The 13,177-nt window shown below is 37.5% G+C and overlaps 1 protein-coding gene across 3 annotated transcripts in view; it reads left to right on the forward strand.

The window, feature by feature from the left end:
* The window catches only part of USP9X (ubiquitin specific peptidase 9 X-linked), a 100,705-nt gene that overhangs the window by 28,022 nt on the left and 59,506 nt on the right, over positions 1–13,177 (forward strand). For all 3 annotated transcript variants that reach the window (XR_011727218.1, XM_071751106.1, XM_071751117.1), the window contains exons 5-10: positions 5,901–6,013; positions 6,794–7,012; positions 8,146–8,261; positions 8,498–8,749; positions 8,831–8,969; positions 9,413–9,565. Coding sequence is in view for 2 of the 3 variants with exons in the window: in XM_071751106.1 (XP_071607207.1) it covers positions 5,901–6,013; positions 6,794–7,012; positions 8,146–8,261; positions 8,498–8,749; positions 8,831–8,969; positions 9,413–9,565 (992 nt within the window). In the remaining variant the exon portion in view is untranslated. The remainder of the gene's footprint in view (positions 1–5,900; positions 6,014–6,793; positions 7,013–8,145; positions 8,262–8,497; positions 8,750–8,830; positions 8,970–9,412; positions 9,566–13,177) is intronic.

Consider the following 13,177-nt stretch of genomic DNA (forward strand, 5'->3'; position numbering starts at 1 on the left):
GTGACACACAAAGTGTCTCTTCCTTATTTTTGCATAGGTGGACTGGGATTACTTTGTTTCTTTGTTAATAAAGGTTATTCGTATTCAGTTTTAGAAGTTTAAAAGCTGATTGCGGTCATGATATTCTGGTTATGTTGATTGTGTTCTGCAAGCCTTTTGCTTTGGAGTGCATTCTGGAGAAAGCAAAGTTAGGGTGCACCCTTGTGATCCAGAACACGATAGCATCATGTTGCCAGTGCTGATTGATCAGCCATAGTTGTGCTTGGACTTGACTTCTTGCATGTAGCTAGGTCTAATGGGAATCCTAAGGTGAGGTGAATCTTTGCTGTGAGGGTCACAGCACTACAATGGACTGTCCAGGCAGGTTGGTGGACTCTCTATCTCTGGAGACATTCAAACCCCATCTGGACGTGTTCCTGAGTGATCTGCTTTATCCAGAGTGTTGGACTAGATTAGCTTCAGAGGTCCCTTCCAGTCCCTACCATTCTGTGATTATAGAATTTTCAGGGGATTGCCTTTGTTCAGGAGCAGAAAAAAATGTAGCTGTCTGTGTCTGGGCTGTTAGAACAGTACAGTAACAAAATTCTTTGCTTGTGATCTTAGAGAGAGGAGATGTACTGCCAGCTGTTAAATCATCTCTTAAACAAACCAAACCCAAAAAACTGTCAAAGCAATGAAGTAATAAGTGCACAATGATATTTTTGTTGACTCCGAACATCAAAGTACTTCTTCAAAGTGTTAAACTTAGTTGAAAGTTCCCAAAGAAAAAGTCTTTTCTTCATCTTGAAGTTGTGGAAAACAGTGGAATTTATTTATATGCTGGCTGCATTTTGATTTTTATGAAGTTGTTGATACCTATTTCTGAAAAGGGTTTCTGCATTGCTATTTAATTATTCCTTCTCTTGTCCTCTAGATGAATTCCTATGTGTTGACTTGTGCAAGGATTATTAGCTAAGGGCGAAACAGGGGAAGATTTTAAAAGTAGTTGTTTAACTGTAGCATTCTACTTTTTTTTCCTTGCTATTTGTACTTAGATGATAACTAAGATGGTACTTTTAAATAACTTTCATTGCTGAAGGAATATGATAGGGTGCTCACTTGCTGTAACTGACACTGTTTTGGTAGCTCAAAACTTGGCAGGCACTGTTTCAGGGTTGTGTATATATATAGCAGTAATACAAATTATTCTGCTGTGTACATTTCCTAGTAGATCAAAAATGTATTCTATTATTTCAGTCAGGCCTAAAATTGGACACCTTGCTACCTGTCTATGGCCATTTTTCTTAATCTGAATAGTTTTCTTTCAAAAGGGAAGAACTGAAAGGAGAAATAGAAAAATAACCAACTGTTGGATTACATAAATTTTATATTGTAGTTTGTAACTTATTTAGATTGTGAAGTGACAAAACCTAAAAATTGCCCACCAGTTGTTTTGGGGTTTTTTTGGTGTTTTTTTTTTTTTGTTAATCATGAACCATTTTCTAGTGGCTAAGGTCCTTAAGTAGCTTTTATTCCTAATATTGCCAGTGGCCATTGGCATTGACATTCTGGAGTGGCTCCAGTAAAACTGCTGGGTTTTGTGACCCTGCCTATAAAATAAGAGTGGTATTTCCATCCTCCTTAGTCTATGCAGGAGCTGAAATTGAAGGGGAGCTAACTGAACTGAATTGAATACACTTATGAGAATTAAATGTCATCATTAACTAACTTCAAGTGCAAGGAGCTAATTTGACAGTGTTCTAAAACCTTTCGAGACTGTCACTTGCATTATTTCTGGCAGATAACATTTATTTATGGAAGATAGTACTTTTATGTGTAGGCATCAATGTATTACTCTTCATAAGGTCCATATTCTTCTGTGTTTAGGGCCCCGGAACTGAAGACAGTATTCCAAGTGGGGGTCTCACAAGAGCAGAGTATATAGGGAGAAACACCTCCCTTGACATGCTGGCCATGCTTCTAGCCATGCATCTTTTGATACAGCCCAGGTTATGGTTGGCTTTCTGGGCTGCAGGTGTACAGTGCCAGCTAGCACTGAGCTTTGTATCATCCAGCACCCCCAAGTCCTTTTCCTTAGGTCTGCTCTGAATCCGTTCTCCATCCACCATGTAATTATGCTTTGGATTGCCCTAACCCTGGTGAAAGACCTTGTGTTTGGCCTTGTTGAACTTCATGAGGTTGTCATGGGCCCAACTCTCAAGCCTGTCCAGGTCCCTCTGGATGGGATCTCTTCCCTCCAGTGTGTTGACCACACCACTCAGCTTGGTGTCATCTGCAGACTTGCTGAGGGTGCACTTAATTCTACCATCCCTGTTGTCAACAAAGACTGAAGGGTGAGTTGTAACTGAGTCCCAGCAGGGCTGGAGGAGCTCCAGTGTCAGCGAGGAGGAGGAAAATGGGTGTTGAACAGTGCTGGAGCAGCACCTACCCCTGAGGAATGCCAGACATCATTATTGTCCACGAGGACACTGATCTGTTGACCACAGCTCTTTGAGTCTCTCCAATGTAAAGACAAGAATGTCATGTAGGATGGTGTGTGTGGGCACAGAAGTGAGACTTACTGGCCCGTAGTTCCCTGGATCTTCATTTTTTCCTGTTTTGAAAATGGGTTATGTTTCCCCTTTTCCAGTCAGTGGGAACTTCACCAGAATTACATGACTTACCAAATACGATGGACAGTGGTTTAGCAACTTACCTGCCAGTTCCCTCAGGACCTATGATGCATCTTATGAGACCCCATGGACTTGTGCATCTTTAGCTTCTTTAGGTGGTCTCAAACCTGCTCTTCTCCTACAGTGGCCAGATCTTCTTTCTCCCAGACCCTTCCTTTGCCTTCTACAAGTTGGGTAGTGTGACAAGCCTTTGCTGGTGAAAATTATAGCAAAAAAGTCATTGAATATCTCGACCTTCTCCATATCCCAGTTAACCAGGTCTCCTGTTTCCCTCTGGAAAGGGCCGACATTTTCTCTCCTCTTCCTTTTATGACCAACATCCCTATAGAAGCTTTTCTTGTTGCCCTTGATGTCCCTGGCCAGATTTAATTCTATCTGGGCTTTAGTTTTCCTAGCCTGATCCCTGGCTGCTTGGACAATTTCTCTGTATTCATCCCAGGCTACCTGTCCCTGCTTCCACCCACTTATGAAGTGTTCTTAGTAATGAGATTTTTTCCAGAAATAAATGTCATCTTGAGTTGGATGCTACAAATTTGAAAGTTTAAAAAAAAAAAAGAAAAAGTTTTGTTCTAGGGTTTTGGTTTTTATAGGAAAGAATATTCTCCACTCTTTCAAAATCCACTCAACTCTTCGGTGCCTTTATTGTGGATTTTATTGCTCCTAATGTTTACATTGAGTTTTGGCAGCATGTTAAAAACTTTGCCATGTGACATACACACAAGCAGATTGCAAGGCAACTTTTACAGCTTGTGTCTTATTTAAAATTAAATGAGATTTCACTGCACAACTGTAACATCCAACCATGATTCTAAATCTTTGTTTTTGATGAATTACAAAGGTTTCTGGAGTGGAAAAGAGAGGCAGGCCTTAAGAGTTGCAGGGAAAAAAATTGTTTGTGTATGCAAAATCTAGGCAGCCCAGTTACGGCAGTTGTTTCTGGTATCTTCTAAAGGCCATCTCTTTCTGGATGATCCATCTCCATTTCTCTGGGACCACTCTTGAGATCCTTCCTGAAGTTATATCTTCTGCATTTTCTTGAAATGTTTATTTTTTGCCATCTATCTAAAGTAGGAACAGGAAATTTGTGTACTCGTGTTCCAGAGTTTCTTAGCCAGGCGTTTAGGCTAGAACCAATTTAGTGAAATGAACCACAGCAGGATCAGTGTAGTGTCTTGTGCAGAAGGATTCTCACACTCCTGATGATTAAGAGTTATTGAAAGTCTGCCAGAACCTGTGAATGCCATGCGTAGCCACTGTACCCATGGGCAAGTGTGAGTTTCCCCAGAGCTTGTTAACTCCAGGTCACTGTCAGGTCCGTCAGGTCTGAGCCAACCTTTGCCAAGCCACTGAAAGGTTTTTGTGCTCCACTTCCTGAGGCTCCAGGTCTAAGGGGACTTCACTGGTATGGTGCCACCCCAACTCAGCTCTAGGACTTCAGATACAAAGTTGTGTAATCCAAAATCCTGGAAAAGAGAAGCTGATGTTGCTTGGGGCCTTCGTGTTTCAACCCTATATTATTGAATACCTCTCAGATGCATCAGTTTGTTCATACACAGTTGCATCCGGCCTGGCACATTTTGTGGGCCTGGGGCATTCCTGGTCTTGTGGCAGGAATAATACACTCTTCCTGCTTTATTTAGCAATACTCGCTTTTAAGCACAGGTGCAGAAATCAAGACATACTCTGTTCTTCCTCCAGTTCCCTAATTACCACTCCAGTATGCTGTATGTTGTACATCCCCTTTCCCTTTCATATTTTTTCCCCCTGTATAATCCATTTCTCCAACTTCTCAAAGTACTTAGCTTAGGGTGGCATGTACTTACATTACTTACGTGGACAACAGGGAGAAAAATGCCTGCTTTCAGTCTTACCAAGGAGTTACTGATACTGAATAAAATTCAAGCAGGAGATGGCAGGTGTCCAGTGTAATTGCTGTTTCTTTTCTCACCATCTTTGGGTTGCTCTTGCTTGCTTTCCCAACCTGCTGTCTTTTAGGACTCCTGTACCTGGCTTTTGATGGTACTCTGATCCTTATAGACACCTAGCCTTGGTTCCTTCCATAAGTATTACCTCTTGCTTCAGCAGTATGTGGTATTGCAGAAGGCAGAAGGTGATTATTTATCCCAGAGTCCTAAGATACGCAAGAGTATAGGCTACCAAGCCCTGTTATAATAGTTTGGAAAGCCTTTGTGCTAACAAGCAGGGCAGATGTTAGGTGACCACTTCTGAAAAGAACCTCTGTTGTACAGTTGTTTGTAACTGAAGAATTTTAATTTGATAATCCAGATCAATCCTTCCCAAACCAGTGGAAGTTATTGTCTTATTAAGGAGGTTACAGGGTCACAAAAATTGTTTGTGAATCTTGATGCTAGATGTGTTGGATGCTAAGATTCCCTGATGAAAAATTAAAACTTTTTCTGTAAAGAAACTGTGAAGGCTGGTTACACTTTTCTTTTTAGAATGTCCTCAGTGGCTTTCATTGTTTCCATTGTGTACTGACTAGACATTCTACTTATTTTTCTGTTGGCTTTTAGTCCTATTGAGATTTTTCAACTGAACATCTGAAGGGCAAGTACAGATTTCTTGAAATACTGGGTTGTAGCTAAAAGAAAAATATGGAGCACTGTTCTTTAATTTTAAACTTCACATATGGTGGCTGCAAAGGTTTATGGTAGTGTTATGATCAAGGTCTATTGGTTTCTGGCAGCAGAGTTACAAGAAATGGTATTTCAAGTGAGGGTGAGAGACAGAAGGATTCATGTTTATTTTTGCAGGTTAATTGTTTCTGGGAAGCTGGGCAGGCCTTATCCTTCTTTTCACTCACTGAGTTTTTACTGGTAACAACTAAATAAGAGAGAATATAAATGCAAGTATCCAGGTGAATGGAAGATAAAAAAACATACATATTTTTATTTTCACTACTATATTGGTGAATGGTGCAAGTGTGGAGAGCCCAAAACTGTCATGTTTATAAAATAATTTAAGTTATCTAAAGGAGTGCAATACTTGTGGTGGCTTTTCTAGAACATTAACCCATCAGGCTTTTATTTTCAAGCTTACATAAGTTTGTCTTCATTCAAGGCTTCTCTTTTTGAAATAATTCTGAAACTTTGAATACCAAACCTTTGAAGTCCAAATCCATGTTTACAATATTTAAAAAGTTAATGTAACAACTGATTAAATTACCTATCTAATAGTTTGGTTTTTTTCTTTTCTATTTCAAAATAGGCCTTGATGTCAAAAGTGAAGCATGCCAGCGATTTTTTCGAGATGGGTTAACAACATCTTTTACAAAAATCCTTACAGATGAGGCAGTGAGCGGATGGAAGTTCGAAATTCATGTGAGTTTTTAAAGTTGTTTTTCTGAAAAGCATAGTAATTTAAATGAGGAAAGAACCCTCTCTGTGACTCTTAGCAGACTGAATTTCAGTTTTGAAACTCATCTCAACAGAGAACTGGAAGAATTCTTTGTATACATGGCTCTTGGAGATGGGGGCAAATAATTCTTGGCGTTGTTTCATCTTACTGCCTCTGTTGCTTTGGAAAGAAAATAAAACCTGAGAGGTGATCCAAGGAGGAACTGAAATTTGTATGTTGAGTCCTGAAGTGCTCGTTAGGCAGGCTGTCTTTGACCAGATGTCTGGAGACCTGCTTATTCTTATGTGTATGCTAGGACATAAAAACTTGCTTTTTTAATAAAAACTCTTAGGAACCTGCTAACTTCTGAATGTTTATAAGGGTTTTTTGAATGTAAAAACTGCTCGTTGGATAGCTATTCATAGGCTAAATGAGAAGCTGTGAAGATCTTCATAAGCGAATTAAAATCTGTGAGAGAAATGGGTGAAAGAAGGAAAAGTTCAGTGGTAATTCATGACTATCTCAAATAACCAAAAATATTTGTATCTTTATTGTAAATTAATTTTTTAGCTGAAGACAGATATTTTAAAGTTTGTTCAAAGCCTTTGTTGGAAATACACATTAAAATATAGTGTTATAAAACTCTTATGCAAGTCTGCATGCTCAGTACAAATATCTCAGTTTATAGTTCATATTCATTTTAAAGTCACCTGCTATATGCTTGGTTATTGTGGTTTTTGGTTTGGTTTTTTTTCACTTGATAGAGATGTATTATTAACAACACTCATCGACTAGTGGAGCTCTGTGTGGCCAAGCTGTCCCAAGATTGGTTTCCCCTTCTTGAACTTCTTGCCATGGCCTTAAATCCTCACTGCAAATTCCATCTATACAATGGTACTCGTCCCTCAGAAACAGTTCCTGCAGGAGTCCAGCTTGCTGAAGATGAACTTTATGCCCGTCCTCCTGACCCACGATCACCAAAGGTACAAGAGCAATTTCAGTCATTCATTTTTGATTTTATGGAGTGTTACCTAATTACGCAGGAAAAGAAACCCCTTTGTTCTCTGTATTACTAAGGTCTTCTGCTGCTTTTGACTTGTACATTAAATTACACTCTGTTAAATTTCCCCTTCTTATTTAGTCTTTAGTCCACAATCAAACTGTCATGTGTTTTTGTAGTAAGCTGGCATTACCATTGGAATGCCATTCCTACTGGGTTAATTGGCATGTTTGTAATTTGCCAGTTGGTGGATTTACCTTCCCACACAAAGTGATTTTGTAGGTGACATTTTGTGGAGGAGACTGTGATAAAGTAGAAATTTTCCCTTCCCTTTTCTTAGAGTTCCCAGTGTTGGAAAGTTTTTGATTGGACATGTGATGGTAGTGCCAGTGTGGCTTGGGGAGGTTGTTTTTTGGTTTGGTTTGGGGGATGTGGATACTATTCTGGAGATTTTTTTGTGTGTGGTGGTTTTTGTTGGTTTTGTTTCATTTTGTTTTCCAACTGCCAGTGCAAATTAGTAACCTCTTACGGTTCTTGAGTCTGAATTTTTCAGAATTGTGCTCCAGATTGTATCGGTGCATCTTCAGGATCTAACCAAATTATTTTTTTTTTCCTTTTCAGTAGAACTGCTAGCTATTGATATGTAAGAACCAAAAATAAATAACTCGGTGTCTATGGATTTCCCTGCATTGCTAACCATGTTCAATAGAATTTTATTTTGCATTCTTACTGCTTTTAAAGGCAGCACTGTCACATCCAGGACCAGTAAAAAAATAGCAGAATCATCATGCTTTCTGTAGTAACTTAGCAGACAAAGATGGAACTGAAGTATAGTTGGGTTTTTTTTGCTATTTAACTAATAAAATTCTTTTTATAACTACTTTACAGCTTCTGTTTTTTTGGAAAAGGTAATGGAAAAGGCCATGTTGTCTGTTTTTAAGCATTTCCTTAAAACTGAATATTTATATAGGCAAATTCACTGTCAGTTCTGTTACCTTCTAATAGTTTATTATTCAAGGACTTCTTTAAAGCAAGTTTTGTTACTAACAGGTGCTTGAAAGTACTTCTCTGTCATAATTTGTAAATGTCAGAAAATAACTGTTTCATATATTGCAGGGTTGGCTAGTAGACCTTATCAACAAGTTTGGCACATTAAATGGATTTCAGATCTTGCATGATCGCTTCATGAGTGGATCAGCATTGAATGTTCAGATAATTGCAGCTCTCATCAAGTAAGTTTTTAAAAAATTATTTACATATTTCAAAAAGTTGGACTAAGTAAAATATGTTTAGAACAAAACTTAATCTCTTCTTGAGGCAGAAATTCCCCCATTCCACCTCTTGACGAGCTGTGTTTATTTTCAACATATTCTGTGCTTGTGAATCATAGAATGGTTTGCTCCTTGCTATGTTAATATTACACAGCTATTAATTATGGCACTTTGATACTTTTGTTCTTTCTTTTTAGGCCATTTGGACAATGTTACGAATTTTTGACATTACATACAGTGAAGAAATACTTCCTTCCGATTATAGAAATGGTTCCACAATTTTTAGAAAATTTAACAGATGATGAGCTGAAAAAAGAAGCAAAGAATGAAGCCAAAAATGATGCTCTGTCAATGATAATCAAATCTCTAAAGAACTTAGCTTCGAGAGTTCCAGGACAAGAAGAAACTGTAAAAAACTTAGAAATATTTAGGTTAAAAATGATACTTAGGTAAGATAATACTCCTAATGCGGTGTGCTACTTCTGATTTTTTTTTTTTCAAATTTCTTATATTTAATTTTGTTTTTACAGGTTGTTACAAATTTCTTCTTTTAATGGTAAAATGAATGCATTAAATGAAGTTAACAAAGTAATATCCAGTGTGTCATATTATACTCATCGGCATGGTAATCCTGAAGAAGAGGAATGGCTTACAGCTGAAAGAATGGCAGTAAGTTCTCCACCAAAATTCATTCCATAGATTTTCTTCCTCTTCATTACTTCAGTTGTGTTGTGGATCCTACACACACTGCCAGTTTTCATACAGAATCACAGAATAGTTTGGGTTGGAAGGGACCTTTAAGATGATCTAGTTCCTACTCCCCTGCCATGGGACCAGTTTGCTCATCCAGCCTGGCTGTGGACACTTACTGGGGTGGGGCATCCATAATATTTCTGGGCTACCTGGACTAGTGTCTCACCACCTTCACAGTTGAAGAATTTCTTCCTTTTATGAGGAAATTAAAGGTAGAGGTAGATACCTCACTTTTCCCTCTAGGATATTGTATATAAAGTAAAAAAATCTGTTACAGGTTACCTTTTTCTTTTTGTAGCTTGAGTATCAGTGACAGCACTTCAGTAAGTTGAGATGCACTTCTTTCTTTTTATATTCAGGAATGGATCCAGCAGAATAATATCTTATCAATTGTGTTGAGAGACAGTCTTCATCAGCCTCAATATGTAGAGAAGTTAGAGAAAATTCTGCGTTTTGTCATCAAAGAGAAAGCCCTCACTTTGCAGGATCTTGACAACATTTGGGCTGCACAGGTAAAGAATTCAACAGCTTGTCTGCTGCTATGTGGAATGGATCTTGTTCTATGTCGTACTGGATGACAACTCATGCTTCTTGTGCTTGGTGTAAGACAAAAGTAAAGAAAAATGTGAAATCAAACGGTGATCTTTCTTGGTGACATAGATTTCAAAATTGTCTTCTCAAATGTCTTCAGTAGAAGGGATCATCTACAGTTGCATGTGAAGTTTGAAGGAACAGTTCAGAACATGGTGCAAAAATTATTCTTTTTAAGTATTATGGGGAACCCTCAAAGTTGTGCAGTCTACATTATGAAAGAACATGATATATTATGACAGAATATTTTAAAATGCATTAATAATATATATTGCTAATCTCTAAGTTCACCATAGTTGTATAAATTTTTTCCTAGGCAGAATGATATTCACAAGTTTTGTTATAATGACAGTTAAATTTTAACAGCAAATAATTTGTGTTATAATGATTTTTTTTTTTTTTTAATTTACAAATTCTACAATATTGGCTTGTTTACTTAAGTAGTCTTTGAAGCTGGGCTTCCTGGCTATAGGCTGCATGAGATTAGCACATACAAAGAGCATCTGGAGAGACAAAAACATTATTAATTGTTGAGTAGACAGAAAATAAAAGGTCATTGTAGGATAGAAACAAACTTGAATACCTGTAGCCTTAGTCATAAGTGATTGATTGTGAAACTCTTAACTTATTTGTACAAGTAAGCTTTTAGGCCAGTCTTTCAATTGTGGGAAGGCTAAATCAGATTTCCAGGATAGAGAGCTGTTGTGGTTTGGGCAGGGACAGAGCTGAATAGTAGATTATGTGTCTGTATAGCTAAAGCAGAGTATTTACCTGTTAAACTCTTTATTTCAACCCACAGGTTTTCTTACATTTACGTTTTTGATTCTTTCCTCATCCCACTGTGGGGTGGAAAGTGAGTGAGTGGCTGTGTGGTACTCAGTTGCCAGCTGGGTTTTTCCACAGCAAGGGCTAATAGAGGAATTGGGTAGTGTTACATCCCCAGTTTGTGCATGTTCTTGCTCTTGTGAAGTTGTAACAGTTTGGCCTATATGGACTTTTGCAGGTGTCACTGTTCTCAGCTATACTATTTTCAGGTTACGTTTAAAGCACTTGGGACTATAGGTGATATAGGAGAAGTTTGACTTGAAATCTCTGATGTTTCAACTAACTTCATAATCTCTAGACTGCCATTCCAGCATGATAATAATTGCACAGACTGAAACTTAACAAAGTGTTTATTTTCTTCACATCCCAAAATCCTTTTAGAAAATCACATCATATAACAGCAACAGCAATACACAGATTACTTGAATTAAAGTCTGTTATCATCCTGCTCAATTTGTGGTCTTCAGACCTTTCCAGATGGCCTTTGTAAGAAGTCCACATGCAAATAAAAAGGACTTTGAGAAGTTAGTTTTCTGTTAGTAGGCTTGTTTTAGCTATATTAGAGCCTCACCTTTTATAAGAAAGAAAAAAAAAATGAATATGAATTTGGAAATAGGGTCTTCCAAAGTATGAAAAGTGATGTAGCCCTTAAAACATAAGGATATTCCACCCCAACATTTGCAAAAAAAAAAAAAAAAAAGATAAATCAGGAATAAATCTCCCATGCTCTCAAATTACCTGACTTTGCTCACTTCTTAAGCTTTCAGTTAGGTGGTTGCCATAGTGCACTTGCTAAGGTTTTGTCCTGTTGTAGTTGGCTGTTTTGTGTTTGTAAAAGGTAAGAATACAAAAAACTGCTATTACAGAATGATTTTTACCAACTTTACTATTCCTCATGTTTCGTAGTTTCTGGAATTTCTCATTAAATGACTGCCTCAAAGAGAGCTGGAGCATGAAAATCAGTAGCAAGGAGTTGATTCACTGCATAGCTTTATGTAACAGGCAGGCTATTTTAACTCTGTCTCAGTGCAGTAAGTGTGGTTTTGCTTTCAGGGTAGAAGTGTTTATGTTGTTGCCTGGGTGTAGAATGGTGAGCATGCACAAATTTACAGTTGACAGCATAGAAATGCCCTGACAGTGTCAGTGTATAAATAGAATGTATATAAGTAGTTTATGAAAAGTATTAAAATCATGCTGATTTTGCCTTTAGAAGGCAACATATTAAGTTTTATTGGAAGTTTTTTCATGTTTTACAAAGTAAGTGCTCACAAACCAGTGGTTTTGTGTCTTACAAACTGAGTATTTACAAAATAGAAGTATATTTGATATTTGAGTAGTGTTGGAAGTCTCTAGAAGTAACCATTTAAGTTGCAGCCTGTTGAGTGCAAGGAAAGATCCAGCTGGACAAGCAATAAAATTGCAGGGGGTAGTGCTGAGGTCTCATTACTGATACATGCACTTCACTGTTACTGCACAGCAAGCTGACATTTCACACACCAGGTTCCTTACCTCTTTTTTCAGTCTTGTACTTCTTCCCCAGCCTCCTCTATTCTTGGGGGCTTCCCCATGTCTGTTTAAAACCTCTCAAGACAAGATTGTTACATCCTCTTATTCTTCTTGCCCCGCCACCCCAGCAGCAGTGCATGATTTTTCTTTTATTTGTTAAATTGTAGATGCTCTTTCTGCCCTGCATTCTGTTTTTCTTTTCATCCGGAAAATGGTGTGGTAAGAGAAAAATTGCACACTGTTTTGCAAAATCAAGTACAATAAGTGGTTTCATAATGCCATCTCTCGTAGTTTGATCCATAGTGTGCAGATCAATGTTACTAGTTAAGTTCACTTCCTTTAAAGAAAAATATGGCACAGTATAAAGAATTTACAACACAGTGTGTAACAGAGCTATTAGTATCTTTTATTTTTAAGCAAACAACTGATGCAAGCTTTTAGAAGGAAATTTATTTCAAAACTTCTCATGCATGCATTTTTAATACTGTACAAATGAATTACATCAGAGTTTGGTTTCTAGGTGTTTCTTTCACATTTTTCATTCTACACTTACATTAAATGTTTCTACAGTAGATAACCTGTTGATTGACATAGTCCAAAGTTGTGGTTTTCTGGTTTAGATTTAAAGTATAGGATGCATGTCCCAGTCTGGGCATGTAGGAACAAAATTTTCTTCTTGTACAGAGTTAAAATGTAGGGTTTTTTCCCCTGATTTGTTTCTTGTAAGTCAGAATTATGATGTACACCACTCTCATTTTAATGTGTACTGTATATAACTCAACATCTTGGCCATTAGTTGTTTGATGGCTAGACTTCATAAGTTTATAAGCTGCTGGACTTCATAATGTTTTCTGCCAACAAGCTGTTTGTAATAAGAGCTTTAGTTGTCCATGAGTCAACTAGTATAAAGAAGGTACTTCAGCCTGAGAAATGATGTGGAAATACTGGAAACTGCTTTTTCAGCTTAAAAGCACCTCAAGGAAATTCATTGAGGAAGTGCATGTTGAGCCTTTTCTTCCAAAAAACCAAACTAAAACAAAACCCACCAAACAAAAAAAACCCAAACCTAAACTGCATTAAGATACTGATTTTTTTAAAATTATAATACCCTTTTAGACTTCTTTTCTCTACTGTTCTAGCATAATATTGTTAAAAAAATAAACAGTGTCACTGCAGTATTTATATTCTAAATTAATACTTGG

Source organism: Heliangelus exortis, chromosome 1, assembly GCF_036169615.1.
Source record: "Heliangelus exortis chromosome 1, bHelExo1.hap1, whole genome shotgun sequence".
NCBI classification, from domain to species: Eukaryota; Metazoa; Chordata; class Aves; order Apodiformes; family Trochilidae; genus Heliangelus; species Heliangelus exortis.